Below are 26,104 nucleotides of genomic sequence, written 5' to 3'. Positions count from 1 at the left end.
GTTCATTATATCAACTTTGTTATAGATTCACCAGCTGGAGTCAGATACAAATAGTGACACAAGAGTTGGAGCTGAGTGTCTACAGCACACAATCAGCCATACACCAGCTTCACCTGCATATACACATACAATTCTACAGTGGGGTTCCTAAATACCATGGTTACCACAGGAGTTTGTCAGAATCCAATTCAGAACAGGCTGCTTTTTGTTGTTGTTGTTGTTGTTGCTACTGCTGAACAGCTGGGAGCGAAAATCCCTTGCTGATCTATTGCAAGTCATCCAAGGAGCCGCCACCAGCAGATTCCTTCTACCTACTCTTGTTTTGATGAATCCTGCTTCTTATGACTTGGTATATGGCATGTACAGATACACGGGAACGAAAACTGAAGACACCTATTTAAAAATCTCCCTTTATTGTAAATGGAAAATATACAAAGGCACTGAATAGGCAATCACCGAAAACACACTTTTTGGTGTGGAGATTCAATATGATAACAACAAAAGCCTGCTTTTTTGGGGGCAGAACTCATTCATAGGATTCCTTTTTCCAAGCAAACAAGACAAAAACGATAGTTATTGAAGTCCCATACAGTACCAGTTTAAACCAGTCAGCATACACAGACAGCATTTCCATTGTTGGAAGACATTACACTTTAGCAATATAAAACTGGTTTTCAAACATCATGCTATGGAGTGGGGGAGGAGGTAAAATATTTAGAGAAAGACCTAACACTGTCATGTTGTCCACTGCTGACTGAAAGATGAAAAGTACACCATTCTTAAAAAGTAGCCTGCTTTACTATGGGATGCCTCACGATAAACAGTCCTCAGTCTAAGGTCATTAACCTCCAAGGGAGAGTCTACATGTCATATATTATATTCCTTAGTTCCTAGTTCCATTAGTGTCTGAAGGGAACAGACATTTCCCCTAATCTATATCCCAGTGCAGGTCACCCATATTACTATGAAGCCACTGCTCTGGGTGTAGGGTGATGCCCCATCTACAGAAGGGAAATAAGTGAGTCTTCCTCAGAAGGAAAGGGGTAGTTAAGCTCTTGGGTAAGTTATCAGAGTCCTTGAAACTCTAGCCAAGTGCTATTTGGACCAATTTTCAGTTTGTTTGTGGGGTTTTTTGGAAAAATCTTCAGGAACAATATGCGTTCCCACATCAGTAAAATCTTCAAATACAAGTGAAGAGCAAATCTGGAGATTCTCAGTCAGGCAATCGTATGCCACCTTGACAGTAAACGCGCCCACGTGGTATTGAATATATAGAACCAAATGAGAAATTGAAGATGTGGTTGATATGGTCTTTGCATGATACGGAATTATGTGGACATGGTGGCCCAATGTCTGCTTGCTATGGCTGAAAACCTACATGTTTCTCTGACGTACAGTGATTCGCTGTTTGTGTAAAATGGCTTTTGCCATCAACAGTGGGGTTCGAGAAAAGTTAAGAACAGTTGTGCTCCATTTACAGCAACTGGCAAAGCTCCCAAGAAGAAAACCCTGTTGCTATGTCATCTGCTTAAGGTATGTTATGAAGGCAAGTTAAAGATTGAGTAGAAGATATATTATCCTGCAGGTTAAATGACTGAACTAGGCTTTAATGTAGAAAGCAATGCACATTCCATCTGCCTCCACGTATGACGATTTTCTTACAAGTTACTTAAAAAAACCGGTAATGCATTTATCTTCAGAACTGATGCAGCGTTTTTAAAAAGCACAACCTTTAAAACCTACCATGATTGGCATGCTAGTGATAAAATGTAGCATTTAATACAAAATAGCAGTATCAAAGGAATATGGCATTTTACAGAGGCTGCATCAGAACTTCAGAGACTTCTGTGATCATTACTTGAGGGAATGCAAGAAAAAAAATGTAATTTAAAAAACATAGTGCCAGATTTCCCCAGTGGATTCCTTTAAGTGCTTTGGAAGAAAAGAAATGAACAGTTTATGGTGTAAATTAACTCTCCTTTTGGCCTACGAGAAGATGAAGGACAAAATAAGCTATTTTGACTTGGGGAGATATAGGAAGCTTGTAATGGAACTGAGAATAGTCTCTCAAGCATTCCGAATTGCAGTCACATTTATCTAGGGTGTTTCATCTTTCCAAGCCAGAACAGAACTACAAATCTGGGCACCCATTGACTTTTGATCATCATCTAAAAGCTTTTGGGTTCAAGTATTCCCTCTGCTAGTTCTTTAAGGTCACCATTAGCCATTTTTTTAAAAAACTGCAGGAAGTGTAGCTGCATTTTATGAGCCTCAAAAGCCGTTCTGTATCCCATTAATTTTTTCCACTGGAAAAAGTGCTAAGCTGGAGTAATAATGAAGCTAGCAACATACTACACAGGATTTTAGTGGCGTTTAAAAAACTTGTAATTTAAAACCTCTTGAATAATCTAGATTTAAAATCACTGAAATGACTCTAGCTATATGCATTCTGACTGCAATAACAAGAAAACCCTATCCTCCAGAAAGCTCATAATGTTGAAAGACAAACTCGGCAAGTACTATTTTAAGAACCAAAAGTGGCTTTTCCTGAACCAACAAACTCAGCAGGAATGAAAGAGTTCCCTATTCTTCTGGGCAAAATGCAAATGAAAACAGAAGTCTTCTTTCAATAACTTCTTTCATTCTGTAATTAAGACAATTCCACTTTGGTGGATTTCTTCCTTCATGAAAACCTGATTAATGTATTTGATCCTTCTTCCGATTCCTGAGCCCCTGGAAGTGTCCAAACTACAAAAGGCGACTCCATCCAAGGTGATTGTGGTGTGAAGTTGCCATTAAACACATCATCTACTGAAGCTGCAAGAAAGCACAAGAAGGAGAATTACAACACATCTAAGGAAAGAGGCCACTGTAATCCTTTTGCCTACAAAACTGAGAAACTTTCTAATGCATATAACCTAGTAGGCAAAAAAATATCTTAGTCTGGTAATTCTGGAAGAACCAAAACTTATTTTTAGGCCTCATCTGCACTCTAGCTTAAAAGCAGCATCACACCACTTTAAACAGTCAGGACGTCTCCCAAAGGCTCATAAAATCATAGCTCTGTAGACCTGAAAAGGGACCCCAAGGGTTGCCTAGTCCAACCTCCTGAAATGTGGGAATCAAAACTAAAGAATCCTTGACAGGCGGCCATCCAACCTCTTTAAAAGCCTCCATTGAAGGAGAGTCCATCAGCTTCTGAAGGAGTCTGTTCCACTGTTGGGCAGCTCTTACTGTCAGAAAGTTCTTCCTAATTTTTGGTTGGAATCTCCTTTATTGTAATTTGAATCAATTAGTTTGGGTCCTACCCTCTGGAGCAGCAGAAAACAAGCTTGCTCTATTTTCCATGTGACAGCCCTTTAGATAGTTAAAGATGACTATCTTTTCACCTCTCGGTCTTCTCTTCTCCAGACTAAGCATACCCAATACCCTCAACCGTTCCTCATAAGGCTTGGTTTCCAGACCTTTTATCCTCTTGGTCGCCCTCTTCTGCACACACATTCCAGTTGTCAATATTCTTCTTAAACTGTAGTGCCTAGAACTGGACACAGTACTCCAGGTGGGGTCTGACCAAGGCAGAATACAGCAGTACTATTACTTCCCTTGATGTGGACACTATTATCATGGAATCAGTTGTTTGTTAAGGGTGCTGAGAGTTGTGAGGTGATCCCTACTTCCCTCACACTTCCCAGAGTACCGCAGATTAGTGACTCAAACCAAACCTCCATTTTAGTACTCAAGGTTTGGGTTTCTTCAAATCAAAGGATCCAGGAGCAGTTCAATCATTGTGACCTCTGAACAGTACAGTGGTACCTCAGGTTACATACGCTTCAGGTTACATACACTTCAGGTTACAGACTCTGCTAACCCAGAAATAGTGCTTCAGGTTAAGAACTTTGCTTCAGGATGAGAACAGAAATCATGCTCCAGCGGCGCAGCAGCAGCAGGAGGCCCCATTAGCTAAAGTGGTGCTTCAGGTTAAGTACAGTTTCAGGTTAAGAACGGATCTCCAGAACGAATTAAGTACTTAACCCGAGATACCACTGTATGTGGAGATATAGATTTTAAAAATCTCACTTAAAAACACGACACCAACTTACCCCTGGATGTAACACTAAACTTTCTGTCTGAAAAGCTGTTTGACCGCATGTTTGGTTCACTCATTTTATCCAGAAACTTTGTTATCATCTCTTTCTTCTGTGGATTGGTACTGGACAAATTCAGAACTTTCCCATTCACGGTAACTGTCCTTTTGCTGATCCCAAACCAATAAAAGAAGTCAAATAAGGCGTCGCATTTGAACTCATAGGAAAAAATCAGGCTCTCTTTATTGACCAAATGGGCTCCAGGAGGAAAAAAATTCTTTACAACATCTTGGAAATCAAACTGCATAAAGAAAAAGAAGGTATATTACCAAATTTTGTACCCCTTATACCTCTAGTTATGAAAGCCACTTATATAAAAGTTTTGGAATCAGGTTAAGATTAATCCTACCCCAAAAGCAAACAGTGGTGCAGCTAGGTCATTTTAGACCCTGGACTTAGTAGTCTAACTGGGAGAGCCCTTTAAACAACCATGTTTTATACTTTATAATTGCTTCCACATTCCTGAAATGTTAGAGCAAAAACAAAGGAAGAGCCCTGGAGGGGGGAAACCTCTAAGCACGTGCAGCTTTGCATTTTAAACTTCCTTAAAAGCACAGCACCAGCACAGCTATAGAAATAAAATGGAATTTGCTTCTGCTGCTCTGATGCTAACCACATTTACTTGGTAATATGCACCATTTTGTTGTAGAAAAGTAATTACACTAGATTTGACAGTAAAAATAAGAAAGCATCTGTAACCACGTACGTGCCCAGTTGGCCACTCGACTGTACAATATTTTGAAAAAATAAGAAAGGATGCTGTGATGACCCAACATGGAACCTGTTTGCTGCTACATCCATCATCACCTGCACTCTGGGTAGTCATTTGGGAGCCCCTTGAGCGAAACAGCCCTTAGCTGCACCACTGAGAACCAAGTAATCTTTGTACACAACACCAGGTCAAGAAAGCTGACAAATAGCCAAGAGGGACAAATGTGATATATAATATTCAGTGTCGATGTCCTTTGGAATTTATGTGTCAGACACTTGTCTTTCGTCTGTCGTTTATTTCAACCCAACAAGATTCCAAGATGTTTCAGGGAACATTGCCCTTTACCCATCATAAAAAGTTTCATTTGTACCAGACACAGAGCAATCACACAGGTACAGACAGAAAGATAACAGCCATATGTAGGACAACCTCTCTGTCTAACTCACCTGAAGTTTGTAACTTTCTCCAATCACAGAAGATATTATATTGTTCATTCCATTCTCAATCTGTCTTCTCATCTTAGGATGGCGGGTGTTCACAAGCAAAGCATATGTTTTTTCTAAGGATGGATTAGAAATTATTGTTATTTATTAATGCCAGACCTTACTATTGTATTTCAGATGTTGCTCTTAAACCTTTACACAAAGTTTTGCTAGAGTTCTCTTCTCTTCTGTAGACTGCTGCTGCACACCCACACACTACTAAGTTAGCAAACATGCGTGAGCATGGTACACATCTGTGAAGTACACATCTGTGAATTTGCTTTAGGGAGACACTGTTATGGATCACACAGTATGTATTATACACCATCTAACATGTGTGTCATTTTCTCACGTTACTAAGTGCATCAAACATACGTCTTGTTTGCCTGCTAATCTTGTAAGATGCAAAGCAATCCTTTGATAGTTACATTTGATTGGATGTATAACCGCTGCTGCTGTTATAGATCCCATAGTCTCTTATCGTTAATTCAAAGAGTACTGCACATGGACTTCCAGTGGCTGTATACAAGAATTAAGCCACTTGAAATTACACCTTTCAGAAGGTCTCTGCTCACAGGAGAGCCTAGTTCAACACCATTTTGAGCTGTTCCCCATAGTCTCTAAATTTATTTTGGTTCGCTGCAAAAATCTGAGTTCCTGTTCCTCTTTTAAAACGTTTTATTGCCATTTGAGGTTAAACTGCCTTATGTTTTAGGGAGGAGATATATAAGTATTAAATTCAGATTCCATAGATCTGAAGAGAACACTGCTAAACTTGCCATGATTAAATACTAGACTGGAAGCAAAACCAGTGGGCTGCTTGTGTCCTCTAAAGCACATTTATGCATTTGACAGGCTTTGTGAACCTCAACTTTCTCTTTAAAGTAAAGCCGCCTGGTCCAGCTTATTTAAGTGAAAGTTGAGATTCTCAAAACCCATGAAATGTACAAGAGTAGTCCTCTAATTATGCTTTGTTCCAATCTGATATTTAATCAGTATTTAGCAGTATCTTCTTGGAATCTATGTCGCTGGTTTTCAGAGATTGAAGGCCAGCCCCAACCACCTTCCTTATCCTAAGGTAGCCGCTCTAAAACCACATCCTTGCTGGCAACAACAAGCTCAGCCCATGATCTATTTAATTTTCGTACTCTTTAAACATTTTAACAGGCAAAAAGCCCCAGATCCAGCTTTATGTGCTTTTAAGGTATTTCAGCAAGTTTTGCAGTTCTTGTAGTCCACAGAGAGGTGGACCTAATTGTTTTCAAATTAATCAGAGTACTCATCCATGGAAGGTCCAGCAGAAACATCCTTATCCAACCAAATAGCAATTTGGGAAACCACCAGCGATCAAAACCGGTTCTGCCACTGTGCAAGCATAACTGTGCCACAGCAGGAGGCATGTTTCACTGATATAAAATCAAACAATATTTTTACATGTTATAACTATGTTATAAATCAAAGTTGCCAATCTTACAGGAATGTCACAGCGCAGTGACAGCTTCATTTTTAAAAAGGCACCGCTGAACTGAATTTAACCATACCAGATTCAAATTCAACCATGGCTCTTTACACAGAGTTTATTTAGATCTAAAATATGCCCTTTTAAAAAAAAGGTTCACTCATAGGTTTACCTTTCGAAGAATTATATTTTGTTCTGACGTTGAAGAAGAATACCAATGGGCGACCCAGTATAGTTTCTCTGTAGTTTTTATAGTCATAGTGGGTGTTGAGTTCTACGTATCTGTTGGGAGAAGAAAGCTACATTAACGCAACTTACCGGTAATTGAAAAGCAGGATACAGAAAGTTCCAGTTAAGGTAAAGGATTAAAGCAAACTTTGCAGGAAGCATAGAAATAAAATGAAACAAGTCACGATAAAATGTTTCTGTTATTCAGCCACCAAACATAGCTGTCAACTTTTCCCTTTTCTTGCGAGGAATCCTATTCGGAATAAGGGAATTTCCCTTTAAAAAAGGGAAACGGTGACAGCTATGCCACCAAAGATCATTTACGTAGACAGAGAGGTGAAAACGGAGCTGTACAGAAGGACCCCACCCCACAAACAAATTTAAAGTGACTGTGAAGTAGAACCACTCTTGGTTAGGAAACTATTATTTTTGAAGCGCCCAGTATACTTAATTAGGCAGGAATTACCACATCTCCTGTTTTGAAGGCTATCCTTTTCAATGTGACTGTTTGTTAAAGCAAAAACAGCATCATAAAAAGGAGAGAGTAGGACGTGTGGTTAAGGATGTGTCACCTTTTCCTTTTATGAAGCCAGGCTTCTGGCGGTTTTAACCTTCCTCTTCAACCATGAGAGAGTTGAATTGGAACTTTACTTAGACCACAGTCTTCAAACCACGTACTTTGGCATAGGTCCAGTGAAGTAAAAAGAAGGATAAGTTAAAAAATAAATTAATCCACCCTTTAAAAAGCACAGGTTTAAACGTCTCTGGAAATTGGATCTAGTGCCTACATGCCAGGACTAAGATGCTGGTTTCTGAAGCTATGAGAGTTGGCATCCATTAATCACACATCAGGGATTACCAACCCAGAACTTGAGGGCACCACAGCCACCCTCTGGGGCCTTGTGCATTACCCCTGGGCACCAGGGGCCCTGGATGCTGGTTTGCTGACACTTGTGTATTTTCTGAAACTGTATTATTGTTCTTAATAGGAATGGGGGTGGCAGACGCTTCGGTTGCCCATAAGGGGTTTTTCTGAAGGGGGTTGTGGTTCAAACTTGTTCTTCATGTGTGATTGAGATGCATGCACTTGGGGAGAGGGAGAGAGAGATGTATCTGGTGTGTGTGCAAGTTTCAGAGAAAGAGGTATGTGTGGTTGTGTTTATGTGAAGTATTTGTGTCTGAGGGTGTGTGACTGTGAACAAATTATGTTTTTTTTTCTGGTACTGGGGAATTGCCTCTGTTGTTAGACAGAAACAGTATTTGGGGTGGGGAGCAGGAGAAAACCAATATTGTGTGATTTCCACAGTCAGGACCAGCACATAACAACTGGCTTCCTACAGCAAGTGTGAGGTTGTCCAGGATGCAGGGAGTTGCAACGACTGTCCTCTCCCTAATGTAGTGCTATGCCACAGCCCCATGGCAGCCATGTTACGTTCTACCATGCTCCCCACTGCAGCCATTTTGTGTTATATACCACAAGCTCCATGACAGCCATTTTGTGACAGGTGCCCAAAGCACTTCCTCGGAATTTGAAACTGATGCAAAAAAGTTTGCAACTTGTGCATGAAGCAGATACTAAGTCTCTTTCGTGGTTTTAAACTTTAAAAACAAACTCTTTTAGGTTACAGACATCAAAAGAGGTTTGATTGATCGATTGCTCTGTTTGTGCACCAAGTTGAAGTTTGATGAGCCTGACCAAACTAGTTTAACCAGGGTTATTTGGTTAGAAGGAATCCCTTCTTTCTTTCTTTCTAAAAGAGATAAACACATTTAAGCCTCTTGCATTCCACTGTGCTCACAGGGCAGGGAGCAGCTGAATGCAAGGACATGTTAGCTTTCGCTAGAATGCTTAGTGATCAGTCTGTACATTATTAAGTACAAACCATGGAAGCCCCATATGGGAAAATGCATTAGCCCCACAGAAGTCAAGCAGATCTATTTAAAATTCCAATACCCTGGGGCTCAGCTTTATTTCAGTCAAATGCTTAAGCCTGCTTGGATAGATCCATGTGGTCGCCTTCTATGGAAACTATGGTTTAGAGTAATTTTATTATTTAATAAGTCCCCAAACAGGAACAAGGATAGTGTAGACTGGGGGGGGGGGTGAGAGAGAGAGGTGGGAGGCAGAGGGAGAGATGGTAACAGAAATAAAAAGCAACCTTTTCCTGCTTTATATTACTAGATCAGTTAAATACGGAATACAGTACACCATTACTGCTGCTTCTGTAAACACATCATCACATTTGTTAAGGCAAAGTGGTTTGTTTTTCCCCAGGCAGGCCAATTTTACTCAATTTCACACCATATAAACCGCTAATCCTGCATGGGTTTAGCTATTTGGAGGAATATTATTCCTCTTAATGGCTCGCCATACGATATAGACACATCTTCCCAGCTTGTATCTCCCCAGCTAGTTTAAAACTAAAATTGTTAATGCATTGGAAGTACAGAGACAGTACAACAGACAAGCCAGATTCATTTCCCCACTTCAGCTTATAATGTGGTTGTTGGACTGTGTAAGGTGGTAATGCAGGATACCAGTCAGACACAGGAAAAGTTGGATGGGTGGTACAGTAAGGAAATACACATGCTCCCATGAGTCAGTGTTCCGGCTGAACCACAGTCATGCTGTTTATTCCCTGAAAGTGATTAATTTGAAATGTGCTGGATACAAGTTAGTCCATGCAAAAATTGTACTCCATTTCTTAAATGCCAATTGCAAGGCACTGGAAAAGACGCAAGTCACTACGTCCTTTTGAAAACATCATCTACCAAGACAAATGGGCCTAATTTTCCACCACTGAAAATCAGAGTAGCTGGTAACCAAGCAGATGTTTCTAATCACCATTTCATTTTAATTTATGCTCGTCTTCGCAAATATTTGCCCATATAATATACATATACCAGAATCTTAAATCTTTCAGAGTTGGTAAAAAGGTAAAGGTAAAGGACCCCTGACAGTTAAGTTCAGTCGCAAACGACTCTGGGGTTGTGGCGCTCATCTCGCTTTACTGGCCGAGGGAGCCGGCGTTTGTCCACAGACAGTTTTTCCAGATCATGTGGCCAGCATGACTAAGCTGCTTCTGGCAAAACCAGAGCAGCGCACCGTTTACCTTCCCGCCACAGCGGTACCTATTTATCTACTTGCACTTTGATGTGCTTTCGAACTGCTAGGTTGGCAGGAGCTGGGACCAAGCAATGGGAGCTCACCCCGTCACAGGGATTCAAACCGCCGACCTTCTGATCAGCAAGCCCTAGGCTCAGTGGTTTAGACCACAGCACCACTCATGTCCTTTTCAGAGTTGGTAGCTCATGTCTAGTTGGATTTTGTAAAGAAGAACTTATAGCAAATTCTGCCATAAAATGCATATTTATAAAGTGTCGCTTTTCATACCCACACCATCCCTTGAACTTTGAATTTATTGTTATTCACGCTTTTATACTGTATTTTATGCTGTTTTTTGTTGTATCACAATTAAATGTTTTAAATTTGTTGTTAGCTGCCCTGAGCCCGGTTTTCTGAATCAGGAACGGCGGGGTATAAATAAAAAAATATTATTATTACTCCAATTGTTTTATATATATTTTTAAGGGATTTTGACAGATTGGCCGTCCTCCACACCTAATTATTCTTCCCCTCTTCCCAGTGCACCAATGCAAGTATTTAAATTGGTGCAAAGGCAGGAGGGGCATTACTGTATATCACCCATGTAGACCAGTGGAAGATCCTGGAGGTGCAAATATCAATGAGCTGTGGGACACATAGCAGTTATAGCCACTCAGAAAAAGGATAAATGGCTGCTTTTAGGTGTCAATATACACATTCCTGACATCTTCCAGAAATGGCTAGAAAGATTAAATTTGGGGCACCTCTGGGGACAGGGGACTCAAGAGCATATTGCAACTTTAAGCTTGGCACGATTAAAGTGCTTTGTTGTCCTAGTGCAACAAAACCACTTAATTTTTTAAAATGGAACTTTGTGTGGTTTGGAAAGTTGAAATCCACTGAGAATTGTGGGATGAACAAATTGTCAATGGAAAGACCTGCAAACACTCCACAAGCAAGTTGGAATAAATGCTCAATGAAGTCTGGACGATAAAGACTAAAAGCTTTGAGTCTGAATGCCAACAAACAGGTCATCTGGAAAAGCCCCTGGGATTTTTTTAGTACTGAACTGGGGGCAGATGGGGGGGGGGGGACAGAAAGAATTGTACCATACTGGTACTTGCCTCCTCCCCTGTAAAAGGAATTTAGGGCATTCAAACTGGATAGCAATCCCTACAGAAAGCTTTGGGATTCCTAAACATGGAATGAATAACCAAATTTGGGATAATAAAGAAATGCATAACTATTTCACCTTTAGATTCTAAACACTGGAAACCTGTCATTTAAACTCACTGCCACAAATTCAAAGAGTTTTAGCCAAGCCTAGCAACCATCAGTTTTAAATAACTGCTCAGATTCGTTTTCTCAATAATGTAATGTTAACTGAGCCAGACCCTCTAGAGACATTCCAAATAGTGTCTCACACCCAGCCAGTCTTTTTCTGTTCTTGTATACAGTAACACTGCAGCGTGCCCAAGTGCTCAGATCACAAGGCAAAAGTTGCATCCACAGCTTAAGATTTCCAAAGGCTATGATGCATTCTTTTCTCTGCCGTCCAGATTTTCAGCAAGAACAGCTTCACGGAGCCATGTTTTAGCAAAGGAAGAGTTTCATGCCCGCAACATTGGTTTTAGAGAGGCCAAATCTTTGCATTGTAGGCCTGACAAAACAAAAGAACCAAACAGGATTTCAACTTGTTCCTTTAAACAAACAATCAGAGTAAGTAAGAATAAAAGGATAAGCTGCCACACCCTGTAGTTTTCATTGAAAGAGAACAAGTCTAAATAACAAAGAAGTTACACATAAGAGAAGGTAGTTGCCCCACAATAAGGAAATAATTTTATTTTTTTTAAGCCTCTAATTGAGGAAAGCAACAATATGAAAAAATTAAGAACTTAGCCTATAGCATGCCCACCACTGCAAGCCCTTGAGGAAGGGGCTGTAGTTATTTGGGAGAACAGGTGCTTCATAAGCAGAAAGGCCACAGGGTTTAATCCCTTTCAGACATCAATCTGAAACACTGGGAACTACTGCCAGTCAGTGTATGCAATACTGAGCAAGATGGTCTGACTCTGTATAGGGCAGCTTCTGCTGTTCATATGCCTATTTCTCCAGGCTGCAAGGCCCTCTCCATCTGCTTGGATGGGCTCATAGAATTGTAGAGTTGGAAGGAAGTCTGATATGGAGTCTCCCATTTCAGAGTTGCTTCCCTGAAATGATCACAGAATTGTACAGCAGAGTTGGAAGGGAACCTGACAATCACTCACTGCAATGCAGGAATATGCAGCGGTCCCAAACGGGGATCGAACCTGCAACCTTGGCATTATCAGTACCACACTCTAACCAACTGAGCTACCGTCACAGAAGGAAAAAGCTGGTCCCTGAAATGCCCCATGTTTTTCCTCTTGCCTCCTCATTCCCTTTCTCCTCATGTGTCATGTCTCTTAGACATGAGGCTTCCTTTGATGACAGCTTGGAAACTATAACTAGGGCAGAATTCAGCAGCCAGATTATGTACTGGGACTAGAAAGTCTGAGCACATGACATCAATCCTGGCCCAACAACACTGGCTACTGACTAGTTTCCGGACTCAGTTCAAAGCGCTGGTTTCGACCTATAAAGTCTTATGTGGCTCACGATACCTCAAGGACCATCTCTCCCCATTGGAACCAACCCAGACCTCGTGGTCTTCATCAGAGGCCTTCCTCCATGTACCTCACCTGAGGGTGACCAAACAAGAAAGGGCCTTTTCTGTAGGGTGCATTCCCTGCCCCCCCCAATATGCAAATGGCTCTTCCCAGGGAAATCTGCCTGGTGGCATCATTATATCTTTTTTTTAGGTGCCAGGCTACAACTTTTCCGCCCACTCAGGCCTTGGTAACTAGGCTTCCATGGTGATGACCAGCTAGATGCTGCCAATAAGTTCAGAAACAAGGCATGAAAGATATTACTATTACTGTAGGGTTGGCCTTCTGAACCCTGTTGTCAAGTTAGCACTGGAAAATCCCGAAGCAGTAGGGGGCAGAGAAGCATGCAGACTGAGATCTGCAAGACCTCTGGTGGTCTGTAGTGGCTCAGCAAGTGTTTTTGACTCAGCAGCTTAACAGAAACAGCTGAAACAACAAAGGGGGTGGGGGGAAGGATCCTCTACAATAACTGGCCTTGTGCTAATCCCTTCTCTGTCTGCTTTGGCGTTTTCAGATCAAGGGAAGAAATCCCTGGGCTCAACATGTGCTCAGAGGCATCCTGTTCCTTAGATTTTCTTTTTAATGTTCAGCAGAAACCAAGTTAAAAAGGAAAAACTTAAAGGGAGTGAAGCACTGTAGCCTTGGAGGGGTTGTGGGTGGCTGAAGGGATCTCTAGGTCCTGGGAGACAGCCGATGATAGTATCAGACCTTGGTCTCTCCCGAAAACTCAGGAGAAATGCCCCTTTCCCTCAGTTCTAAGGCCACATTCACACCCACCTACATTTAAACCACTATGATACCACTTTAAATGGTCATGGCTCCCCATAAATAATTATGGGCCCTGTTGCTAAGAGTTGTTAGAAGACCCCTACTAAAGTCCCCTCCCTGAGTTCCCTGCAAAGAGGAATTGATTGATAAATTACTCTGAGAATCCTGGCTGTGCAAGAGGAACATGGGTCTCCTAACAACTCTCAGCACCTTTAACAAACTACAGCTCCCAGGATTCTTTGTGGGAAAGCCGTAACTGCTTAAAGTGGTAGCAAAATGCACATATGTATGGGGTGAATGGGGCCTAAGTTTATGTCTTCCTGAAATTTCCCATTTGGTTCCGGTTGGTGAACCTTGAGAGTTCTAGTATGAAAACCAAGCCTGATGTCTTTTCTAACGCACCCCACAGTGGAAAAGTGGTGGTGCCCAGTTAACCACTAATGGACCCTTCAGATCCCCAAAGCCTGAAGTCCCTTGGATACTCTTTTCCAAGACACTGCCTGGCATTCACGCTTATCCAATACCTTCTCAATACTTCTTTTTACGAATTGACCTGCCGACCTTTGTATGATGACACACCTTTAGTAATTACCATTATCAGTCTTCATATGCTCAGGCTGGGAGCAGGAAAAGGAAAGGCATATTCCTCATGCTCAGATGCACTCATTTATTAACATTTCACATGTTCCAGAGCTAAGCCATAGATCTGAAAAATTTCCATCCAGAGAAAAGAGAGCAAAGGAGCTTCAAATACCCAGTTAGGTGACAATAAGAACAAGATGGAAAATGAAGTTGGTACAGGAGTAAGCTACTACTGTTGTTTGAAAGAGCAGGTAGTAAAAGATGGCTATCTATATAAAACCCTCTAAGCAGTTTCCATAACCCCTGGGCTATGGCTTAATGGGGAATGGCCCTCCCAGCTAAGTGATAAGAGTATCTGCTTTGCATGCAGAAGACCCCTGCCTGAAACCCTGGGGAGCAGCTGCCAGCCAGTGTCAACAACATGGAGCTAGATGGACAAATGCTCTTGACTTGGTATAAGGCAGCTTCCTAGGAACCCACACCTATTTCATCTCCTTCCAGCCCATTTTCACAACAAACCAACCAGGTCCGCACAAACACCCCCGAAGACTACATACTGTACTGCTATAGTTTCATACCACCCGCTATAAATCCAGAGCTTTTATACTTTTCATCTAGGTTCCGGCAACCTTACAAAGTACCAATCCTGCTTCTGGTCTAAGATGAGCTATAGGGGTTTGGACCTGCAAATAAGTCTCTCTTTATTCTCGCTCCCTCCCCGCAAGGGCTCCAGTGCCTTTGCTAGCCCGCATGGCATGTAACAATTCAACAGGTGTAGTTTCCCAGCTAGCAGGGCGGAGGATCTGCTAGACTTGCTGGAGGCATCACACCCACTGCCCCAAAATGATGCTAGGAGAAGAAACTGGGTGCCTTCTCCCCCCCCCCCATCAGGGAATGAGAAGGAGGTGAAGTTCTACCTCTTGAAGTAGTCGGTGAGCTTGCAATGGTACTGCCCGTCCACGTGGACGGAGCCGTCGCTGATCACCGTGAAGCCGCCTCCCAGCCGCCGGCTCGGCGGGCTCCGCACGGTCAAGGCGCCCCCCGACAGCTGGAAGGACTCCGGCTGCAGCAGCGCCAGCTGTTGCAGAGGCAGCACAGCCATCTCGCAGTTGCACGTCCGCAGGCTCTGCAGCTCCCCCGACGAGACCGAGGTCAAGCTGGGCCGGACCGAGTAGCACGAGTCGGACCCGCTCCAGACGGCCATGGCGGCTGAGGGGCAGCAAACGGAGGGGCGAGAGCAGCAGCAGCAGCAGCAGCGACGGGCTGTGCAATGCACTGCTAGCAAGCGGCGTCCGCGCGGGCGAGAAAAGCGCTTCGGCGCAGCTCCGCCTCCGAGCCGCCGGGGAGCGAAAGGGAGGCGGAGCAAAGGGCCGACGGCCGCGGTTGACGCCTCCTTGCTTCAGGAGGGGGCAAAATCTGCAGAGTTTAGGCGGCCTTGGCCTGCAAACTTGGCCTACCAAAGCAGCGGTGAGCAATCGGCTGTCCGCTTTCTCCGCCCTCTCCGTCTCTTTCCCCGTCGGGGAGTCACGGACTCCAATGTGGCCTTTGGAAGCCGGCAGCGGCGCGCTTCTTATGGGGGTGTTATTCTTGCCTGCAGCAGCACAACGGGACGCCTTCCTCTGCCCCACTCCCCAGCTGCAATAAAACATGTCTCTTCTTTGTGGGTCTCTGCAGCCACAGACGTTGTTGGCGCACTCCTCCATTGCCTCTTAAACAAGCTGTAGCTTGGGGGCCCCCAAAAAATTTAAAGGAAAAAAACCGGGATGTTCATTTCCAAAATATAAGATAAAAAACAAATAAAATAAAACCAACATAAAGCAACAGTGGCAAATGGCTTTAGATACCTGTTAGGTTCATAAATTACCATATAGCATATATTCAACAAAAAACAGCAACAATTTGTTGTTGACAAAGGACAGCTGGACATATAAAGGGCCACATTACCTTCAGTAGCTTAGGGCCTCATCAAACCTAAATCCAGCCCTGCTCCTGAGACAGACGGGTGCCAAAAATATTTATTTATACCCCGCCTCTTTTCCCCTAACAGGACTCAAGGCAGCTTGCGGATAAAAAGAACTGCTAGAAACATAGAAAAAACAATTAAACAGTGGTAGAACTAAAACCATATGCATGCACAACATCTGTTAAAACCACACAAGAATTACAGTAAAAACAGCACAGCGCCTTTCATTAAAAGCAGTTGGTTCCCAAAAGCCTGTTAGAGCAGGAAAGTTGTTACCTGCTGGTTCCTTCTGGGTTAAAGTAGGTTGCATGACTGCACCATGCGCTGCGTGCAGTCTTGTGCTGCACGTGAGTTTACTCACGCATGCATGTGTGCCAGATCACATTGACATGTGCATTATAGTATAGCCCATACATGCCTACTCAGAATGGAGGCATATTGCATTCCTGGGTGAGTGAAGAGGACCTCAGCCTTCAAGAGTGCAACACCAAGGGTTCACATGTGTGAACCAGGTCACCACCATGAATGGGAAGGGCCATAGCTCAGTGGTATAGATTTTGCACACAGAAGGTCCCTAGTTCATTCACCGGCATCTCTAGGTAGGGCTGGGAAAGGACCGTAAACAGCACTGTACTGAGCTAGATGGACCAAAGGTCTGACTCTGTAAGGCAGATGCCTATGTTCCTGTGTGATCATCTCAAATTCTTTCCCATCTGCCTTTGCTCATCTCTCAGCAAGCTTGGTGGAATCTTTTGTAAACTGGCAACTGAGATCCACAGACTGTATTAATTATCCGGGAGTGACAATACTTTGGAGCTACAACTCAATCCCTGGATTCGATGGAGATGCATTGGCGTAATTGGCCCAAGGTTTTAATAATATACAGTGTGCTTTTTCCTGGGAGAAAGCCCCATTTAATTCAGTGGGGCTTGCTTCTAAATAAATGGGCCTAGAAAGCAGTAATCCTGTGCAATACAGTGGTGCCCCGCAAGACGAATGCCTCGCAAGACGAAAAACTCGCCAGACGAAAGGGTTTTGCTGTTTTTGAGCTGCTTCGCAAGACGAATTTCCCTATGGGCTTGCTTCGCAAGACGAAAATGTATTGCGTTTTTTGCAAGTTTGTTTCCTTTTTCTTAACACCGTTAATACAGTTGCGACTTGACTTCGAGGAGCAACTCATAGAACGCGGTGTGGTAGCCTTTTTTGAGGTTTTTGGCGATTTTTGAAGCTTTTCCAAAACTTTTCCAACACCGTGCTTCGCAAGACGAAAAATTCGCTAGACGAAAAAACTCACGGAACGAATTAATTTCGTCTTGCGAGGCACCACTGTACTTAACTTGCAAGTTGGTAGTGAGTCAACAGGACTTAATGTCTAAATCACCATGCATTGAATGAGGCTGGAAGACAAGTTGTTTAGAGAGATTTGGCTGACATAGCTTGTCCTGCAAAGGTGAAATAAGTTACACCCTGCTGCAGTTTCTTCTAGGTGCATGCACGACACAAATCTGCACAAACTTTGATTATGCTGATCTACAAGTCCCTTTTCACCAGTCAATACTATCCACCCATGATATCCAGCAACCAGAGATCAATACAACCAAAGCCACAACTGGAAGGCAGGGAAATGCCCCATGCGCAAATCAAATAACTCCAGAAAGCTGGCCAAGCCACCACTTTTGGTTTGTCAAAAAAGAGGAAATGCCTCACCCAAAAGAGGACACAGATTTATTTACAGTCTGCACATGCTACTTTTTATGCATAGAAGTTTGTTTGGAAATATTTGCAATAACATTAATAGAAATATGATTACCGGTAATTGCCCCGTAGGTGGAAAGTTAACCAGGTGCCTGCTTCTCTTGCTGTTCAGGTGCTAACGATTGATGGGAAATTCAAGTCCCTTGGTGCTGCTATTGCTATGTTTAGGTTCTTCATTTTAAAAGTGGACTGAGACTGGACAGCAGCTCTTTCAAAGAGAGGACGCCTTCAAACAGAGTTCTGTCCTCTGTAAAGTAGGGCACATTGGCACCCTAATTATATTAAGCACACAGAAGATATTAAAAAAAAAAAATCTGTCTATTAGCTGGGAATGTACAACTTAAGCTTGATAGATGTAAACATGTTTTCTTTAAAAAGTCTAAGAGTTTATAGCACAACAGCCATCACTCTTTCTGAGTTCCAGACGGGACAAGCAACTTATGTCCTTATGTCTCACCTGGAAACTGCCCAGAGATAGTTTGCAGCTGTAGCCTGATAGAATGGAAACTGCTAGGTGAAAGGGAGGATGAAGCCTGGCGGAGCTGACCTCTCAGCAGAGTTGTTAGCTTGCCTTCTCCTGCTTCCCTTCTAACCCTCGCTGCAACCTGATGGAATAGCTGCTGCAAGATTTACTCTTTAACACTCTTCAGTATATGTGTGTGTGTGTCCGTGTCCTTTTGCACCAGACCCACCTCCTATACTCTGAATTAAAATCTGCTTTTTAAAAAAGCTGCTTCTATTTTAGTGTATTCATCATACGTTGCATGCCACCCAGAAATCCACATTGCATATAAATGTTTTAATAAAAGCATTTTTTATGTATAAGAGTCTGATCCGTTCTATAATAAAATTGTAGATAGAAGGGAAGAACCCTGAATGCTTTTGTGAGCTCCTTGAAAAAAGGGGGCTTGGATAAACTAGTTCTTCCTGTATCTTAGTAAAAAAAATTCAACCAAAAAGGGGAAAAGAAAGGGCTGGATAAAAATAGACTAAACAAAAATTTCACAATCATTACAGGAATCACTGTGTCAAACATTTGTATCATGGGAGTCTTATGAAAGCATTTGCTGCGTTTCCAGAGTTGTTTTGAAAGTTCGTAGAACATTTGTTGCAAAACTCTCAGGGTGCAGAATAAGAAGTTTATTTTAGTGAGACCTCAGCTTGTTTTCAGTTACTGCAAATTGGAAAAGCATGTCCAGAAATGAGTGGCCCTTTTGGTATTATAGCTATAGAAATTTGTGCACACTCTCCCTCTGATATGAATTACCACAGATGCATTTGCAGCAGAACTGATCTCATCTTTCTGGCTGAGATCCATTTACGGACGAAACATTCACATATGTGACCAGATTGTGTGAATGAAGGAGAATGAGTGTGTGCTGCTAGGTGGGGATGAGGGAGCTGTACATTCAAGAACTGAAATAGTTTCCATTTGAGATAACATGCTCCAAAGGCAGAAACCTTGAGAAATCTGAGAAATCCTAGATCAGTGGTACAGGTTTGATCTCTCTTAATTTTGTGTGTGTGCATTTGAAATAGGAATATTCAGTCCAAGTCCTATCAATTTGTTTTAAAACAAGGCAGAGAAAACACAAGCACTGACGCGATGGGCCTGTCTTACATGCATCTAATTGTGCATCTGTAACAGAATGTTGTCACCATCTGGAAGTGGAAGCAAGTGTTCAATGAAAATGCAGAATTCTGAAGCCGCTTCACATACAGAATCCAGACCTGTACAGAGAAAAATATCCTAAGACAAAAATAATAATAATAGAGTCTTGTAGCACACATTTATTGTGGCACATGGCTGAACTGCCTTGTGGCAATGGAAGGCAAATGGATAGGCTAATAAAATTCCACTCAAATTAAGGTGAAATATATGCCATGGGCTTCTAATATACTGTACAAACAATGTTCTTACGTTTCTGGCATCCTACTGATGCTGCGATCTCAGAGTTTCAGGGCACACTAAGGGCCAGATGATTTTGTTGGCTTTGTCCTACTGTAGCATCTCATGTAGAGAAAGCTTTCTCCAATTAATAACTCCTTCTCACACATCAAAACAACAAGAAGCCTGGAGGAAGACTCTCTCTCTCTCTCTCTCTCTCTCTCTCTCTCTCTCTCTCTCTCTCTCTGTGTGTGTGTGTGTATAGATCACTACATAGATCACTACATCCTTGCATTGTTACACCCACCCCAATCTCAGCTGTGAGAGATTTTAGGGATCTCAGTACACATCTTATGTTTGGTTTCCTTGGAATGAAAGTTGCTGCAGAATTGATGTCTTCTGTCACACAAGGTTTGTTTTCACTTATACTAGTACTCCTTTAAGTTTATAGGGAGCTTTCTAACGCTGCAACGCTGGATCACAAGGGAGCCCATCCTCTTCAGTAGAAATTCTGTCTGAGAAAAGTTTAAGACAACAACCTGGTTTTTTTCCACCATGGAAATTCTTGCATGGGGCGAGTCTGCTAGAGCTTATGTTAGTTTAACCTACTTGGTGACCTGTCATTTAAATGAACGCTCATCAGGCACATCCTTGATTGTGGTTTATGGCAGATGTTGAGTAAGAAGAATGATGTTATAGCAGGGAAGGGTAAGATTATTTACACCAAACATTCAAACCACAAGGATGGAGAAAGTGGAGAAATTCTACAGCACTAAGCTTTGTCAAAACAGGAGGCAAAAAATGATTGGAAGTGGAGGGAAATCTGGTTTTACTCATGTTGCCTCCATCCTGCAGGAGTTAGTCACCATGGAGACTTGCTTATTTTCTCCCAGAGTGACTCACAAAATGAGCTTGCAACATTGCAAAGAATTTAGATTAGCGATACTTTGCAAAGAAGCATTGGTGTTTTAGAACATGATATATATATATGTTTATTCTGCTACAATATTGGGTGGCACCAATGGGGGGACAGGAAGGGCATGCATTCTCCAAAACCAAAAGCTCAGCCCCTCCCCCCTTGCTTCAGCGATCTTAATTTGGGAGATAACTAGCCCACCTAGAAATATACTTTGTCCCTTCTGTGCCTCCTCCCACCCCCACCAATCCCCCCCCCCGGTGCTGCCACTGGAAAACAAGTGCTATTTTATATTCCTTTTGCACACCGCTTTGAACATTCTTTGATTCAAAAGTGGTTTGTAAGTGTTGTGAACAAACAAAATTTGAGAACCAACCAATGTGCTCACACTGATAATAAAACAACTACAAGGCTCAAGCAAACAGAATGCATTTGGGTCTCCACTTAGGTACAGTGGTACCTCGGGTTAAGAACTTAATTCATTCTGGAGGTCCGTTCTTAACCTGAAACTGTTCTTAACCTGAGGTACCACTTTAACTAATGGGGCCTCCCACTGCCGCCACACCACCACCATGCGATTTCTGTTCTCATCCTGAAGCAAAGTTCTTAACCTGAAGCACTATTTCTGGGTTAGCGGAGTCTGTAACCTGAAGCGTCTGTAACCTGAGGTACCACTGTATATGAATATACAGATAATTATTTCAAGCAGAACAGTGAAGGAACTGCCTTCAGCCATGGAACCAGTACTTTAAAACAACAAGCATAACACATACATCTTTTGAAAAGCGATGATTGCAGCCTTCTTCAGGTGTTCAGTGCAAATGTATGAAGAGAGTCACAGGGCTGTACACAAAAGCCCTCTCCCTGCTGGAGAACATCCTGCATTGAGTAGGAAAAGGGCTTGTAAAGGCATTCAGCTGAAAATGCTTTCAAGTCTCCTTGTCCTTTCAGACAAGGGTCTCTTCCAGCCCTGCTTTGGGAGTCGGGATGCTGGGAATTGATGTAGATGCTCTTATCGCTGAGCTACAGACCTCCCCCAAGTAAAAAACCTGATGGTCTGATATTCAAAGAAAATATTGACAGACCTGAAATCATTGAAACCTGACGCTGCAACAGCAAGGGACAAGTCATAACAGGAGAGTTGGGCAGGCTCAAGAGAATATGAGATTATGTGTGAAAGATGGCACAGAGTCAAATGGGCTTAATGTTCTCAACAGACCATGTTGGCAATGAAGCATCCTCAAGGATACTTATGCAATGGCCCCCAAAGCCATATTGAGAAACTACAAGAGCGGTATGTGGAGTCAAAGTGTCTGACTGCAGTTCTCTTCATATTGATTGTGTAACTGTTATCTCTAGGAATGCTGAAGAGTTTACATTTTTGGACACCGTAAAAGATTGTGTCTCCAAACAAGCACGCCCATGCCTTGAGTACTGAATTCTGCTCTACGAATATTTCAGGAAAGCTGTTGTCAAGTCAGCTGTGCAGTAGGGAATTTCAAAGTGGAGGAGCGTGTTGTGAGAGACCCCATAACAACCACATTCCTAAGGAGAACACCTTTAGCTGTGATTCATGCAGTGCCGCAGGGTTTGATTAGATCATCGTTGGGTTCTCTTCCAACTCTACAGTTCTGTTATTCATCTGGAGGGCACCATATTGTCTATCCCTGCTGACTGACTGGATTAAGAGAAACTACTGTTTTGGTGGTAGACTAAGAAGAGTCCATCATTGCTGTTTTCAGAACTGTGGCCACAAGTCTGCAGTGAGCCCTGAGGGATAGCTTAGTTGGTAGAGCATGAGATTCTTAATCTCAAGGTTGTGAGCGTGAAAGATTCCTAGATGATACTTGTGGTCCCTTCCAACTCCCTTCCAAATTTGTGATTCTAAATTGATTAGAATAACTCTGTCACTTTTCTATCACAACACCACCAGAGCAGTTTTGTTTGGTCTGGATTTTATTTATCTGATTTATATCTATCCCAGGGGCTCAGAGTTGCTTACAGCCAGTGTTATTTTTTCCTAGAGAAAGAGGTGCAGGAACTCACACTTCTTTTGACGGATAACCCTAAATTGAGGTGTCGGAACGCACCAAAGAGGTGGTGGAACTCAGTTCCGGCTGAAAAAAAAAGCCCTGCTTACAGACCTAAATGTTAATAATTCTGACTCCCAATGGCTAATTATCTTAGGGTCACAATCTTTGTGCCACAGCTTCCTGTGCCACAGCTTCCACACGAATGCCAGACCTTCCAAGTGTCCCTATTTTCTAGAGAAAATCCCAGATTTACAGAAGGCATCCTGGTTTCTGATTTGGTCCTGGAATGTCCTGCTTTTTGTTAAGATATCCCTATTTTCATCAGAGAAATGTTGGAGGGCATGGAGTTATGTGACCCCCCCCCCCAAGTCATGGAGATAAGTAATTTATACTTTAGAAGACATCTGAAGGCAACCCTGTATAGGGAGGCTTTTTTAATGTTTAATGTTTTGTTATGTTTTTATATATGTTGGAAGCTGCCCAGAGTGGCTGGGGCAACCCAGTCAGATGGACAGGGTATTCTTATTCTTATTCTTATTCTTATTCTTATTCTTATTCTTATTCTTATTCAATCGGACGTCTCTGTTTTCATTGGAGAAATGTTGGAGGGTATGGAATCTTAATGGAATGGGGAACGTTTTCATTCTGAGGGCCACATTCTTTTCTGGACAACCTTCTGAGGGCCACATGACAGTGGGGACCGAGGTCAGAGCATATCCCTAAACTGTCCCGGGAAAACTGAGTCATATCCCTGCCCCCCATGTGAGAGCACTGCCGCCATTTTGGACATTGTGGTCTCATGCTGTGATCTCACCCTGGAAAAAGTGCTTTTGAGGGGGCTGCGGTCTCGTGACCTTGCCCCAGGAGCATGACCTGGAAAAAACATGGTCCCAGTTTTTGGCCTGGGCATGTTGAAGTGTATGTCATAGGCACAAGTGTGTGGAGCAAAAAAAATAAATGTGAATTTTACCTATTGTACAGTAGGCTATGTTCTTCACTCTCACACACCCTACCCAGGCAAGCAAGAAGCATGGTTGCAGTTCAAGGGCACATTCCAGTCAGGCAAAAACATGCAAGGAGGGTGTGAAGCAGTGCTGATGAAGGGTATATGGCTCAGAAGTATATGGGACCTGGGAAGAGGCTCCAGGCCTGGTTGGTGTCCTCCATGTTATGAACTACAACTCATCCTGGCTTGGGCCCGTGGAAGTTCTGGCCCACAATATCTGGAAGGCACAAGTTGGCTGCCCATGGAATAATCACGTCAGAAATGTAGTGTGGTTGGCATGAAAGATGGTTTAGGGTGCTTCAAAGAGAACGTTATAATTTTGTTCCTTGGGACTTAAATACTACATGGAAGTAGTCCATGGCAGAGCAAGAGCTGCAGTTCACATAACACTATTATTATTATTATTATATTGAATTTATATCCGGCCCTTCCTTCCAACAGTGCCCAGGGCAACAGACACATCAACAGCGAACAATATTGAGAAGCATTCTTAAACAGTTAAAAACATTCTAAAAACAGCTACAGTGGTAAGGGTGGGGTGGAATTCTGAAAACCAAGAGCCTTCTTTAAAGATGGTTTGTTTTCTTCCCTTGTGCTTTGCAGCTCTTTTTTCGGCTCTTTGTCTTGCTTGTGCATCACACAAAATAAACCTGACAGCCATATGTTGTGTGGATGACATTTTAAGTGTGCGTGTGCTTGCATGTTTGGCAGGGAGGCTGGAAATGCTGTAATATTGGTGCAATTAGTAGCCCTACTGCCACCTCCTGGTCAAAACGATGCCGGCAGCACAAGAAAAGAAAAAGAGGATTCAAAGAGGAACCATCATATTTGCTTTATTTGTTTATTATCTGCAAGTTTTAAAAAAATACACAAGGCAAGATGCCAGCTGTCGTATCCATTTGGCAGCTTAATGATGTTTCGAGACAGGTAATGAATTGGGATTACGGGGAAAGAATAAAGTAAGTACTTGAAAGTGACTTCTAAAAAGTGGTGCCTGTGTTTGCTTGTTTTTCTCTTTACCCCTCAATTCCTTTTTTCCTTCAGTAAAGGAAATGAGTGCAGAACATGCCGTTGGAAAGTGCCTTGTATTTACTGACATTTTGTAAGCCGCTCTGGAAATCTTTTTGGCTGAAGGGCAGGGTAAAAAATGCTTGCACTAAAATATAGGGGTTGTCTTGATGGATCGGACCAACATGGAGATTCTAGATGTCATTGCAAATAGGCCCGAATAGACGTATTAGCCATGAACCTGCCTAATTCCATATACAGTGGTACCTCAGGTTAAGTACGTAATTCGTTCCGGAGGTCTGTACTTAACCTGAAACTGTTCTTAACCTGAAGCACCACTTTAGCTAATGGGGCCTCCTACTGCTGCTGCACCGCCGGAGCCCAATTTCTGTTCTCATCTTGAAGCAAAGTTCTTAACCTGAAGCACTATTTCTGGGTTAGCGGAGTCTGTAACCTGAAGCGTATGTAACCTGAAGCGTATGTAACCTGAGGTACCACTGTATTTATAAGAACATAAGAAAAGCACTGTTAGATCAGGCCAAAGGTCTATCTAATCCAGCACTCTGTTCTCACAGTGGCCTACAGAAAGCATGAAAGCAGGACCTGAGTGAGACTGTACTCTCCTCACTTGTGATTCCCAGTGACTGATATTCAGAGGCGTACAGCCTCCAACAGTGGAGGAAGAACATAGTCACTGTGGCTAGTAGCCATTGGCAGCCAGACCCTCTATGGACCTGTCTAATCCTCTTTTCTTTTTCTTTTTCGTTTTTTGTATTTTTCTTAAAGATTTTCTTGAAAGCCCTCCAAGTTGATGATCATCATCACATCTTGTGGCTGCGAATTCCAACATTGAAAACAGGATTGCATGTAACTGCCCTGATACCATCGTGAGCACAAAGCGTTGCAAATGCACAATGAAAAGGACATGGGGGTAGAAATTTTGATTACCCAACAAGCCTGGCTCAAGAACTGGCCTTAGGTGAGAAATCCTATAAGGCAAATACAGTGGTACCTCGGGTTACATATGCTTCAGGTTACATACGCTTCAGGTTACAGACTCCGCTAACCCAGAAATAGTGCTTCAGGTTAAGAACTTTGCTTCAGGATGAGAACAGAAATTGTGCTCTGGCGGCGCGGCAGCAGCGGGAGGCCACATTAGCTAAAGTGGTGCTTCAGATTAAGAACAGTTTCAGGTTAAGAACGGACCTTCAGAACAAATTAAGTACTTAACCCGAGGTACCACTACAGTCCTGGAACAGGAACCGGCAAGCCACTCCAGTATCCCTGCCAAGAAAACTCCATGGACAAAGACGGCGTGCTCTGGTCCATGGGGTCACAGAGAGTCGGACACAACTAAAGAACTAAT

At 42.7% G+C, this 26,104-nt stretch overlaps 1 protein-coding gene across 1 annotated transcript; it reads right to left on the bottom strand.

The window, feature by feature from the left end:
• Positions 1–396: 396 nt before the first annotated feature.
• Positions 397–15,463, bottom strand: MEDAG (mesenteric estrogen dependent adipogenesis). The gene is made up of 5 exons (XM_081004205.1): positions 15,087–15,463; positions 6,971–7,080; positions 5,304–5,416; positions 4,101–4,386; positions 397–2,817 (listed from the first exon to the last, which is right to left on the bottom strand). The coding sequence occupies exons 1-5, from the start codon at positions 15,371–15,373 to the stop codon at positions 2,684–2,686; spliced, it is 930 nt and encodes a 309-aa protein (XP_080860331.1). The 5' UTR covers positions 15,374–15,463; the 3' UTR covers positions 397–2,683.
• Positions 15,464–26,104: the final 10,641 nt, after the last annotated feature.

The sequence above is a fragment of the Podarcis pityusensis genome (genome assembly GCF_964106645.2).
Source record: "Podarcis pityusensis genome assembly, chromosome: 4".
NCBI classification, from domain to species: domain Eukaryota; kingdom Metazoa; phylum Chordata; class Lepidosauria; order Squamata; family Lacertidae; genus Podarcis; species Podarcis pityusensis.
The sequence above is the reverse complement of the archived record's forward strand: the minus strand, read 5'-3'. Positions and strand labels throughout refer to the sequence as shown.

Coding starts and splice junctions, on each gene's coding strand:
- MEDAG (XM_081004205.1), bottom strand. CDS start 15,373: ATGGCCGTCTGGAGCGGGTCCGACTCGTGCTACTCGGTCCGGCCCAGC. Junction 7,081..15,086: donor CTCACCGACTACTTCAAGAG/GTAGAACTTCAC, acceptor TTCTCCCAACAG/ATACGTAGAACTCAACACCC. Junction 2,818..4,100: donor GTTTAGTGTTACATCCAGGG/GTAAGTTGGTGT, acceptor GCTTTCTTGCAG/CTTCAGTAGATGATGTGTTT.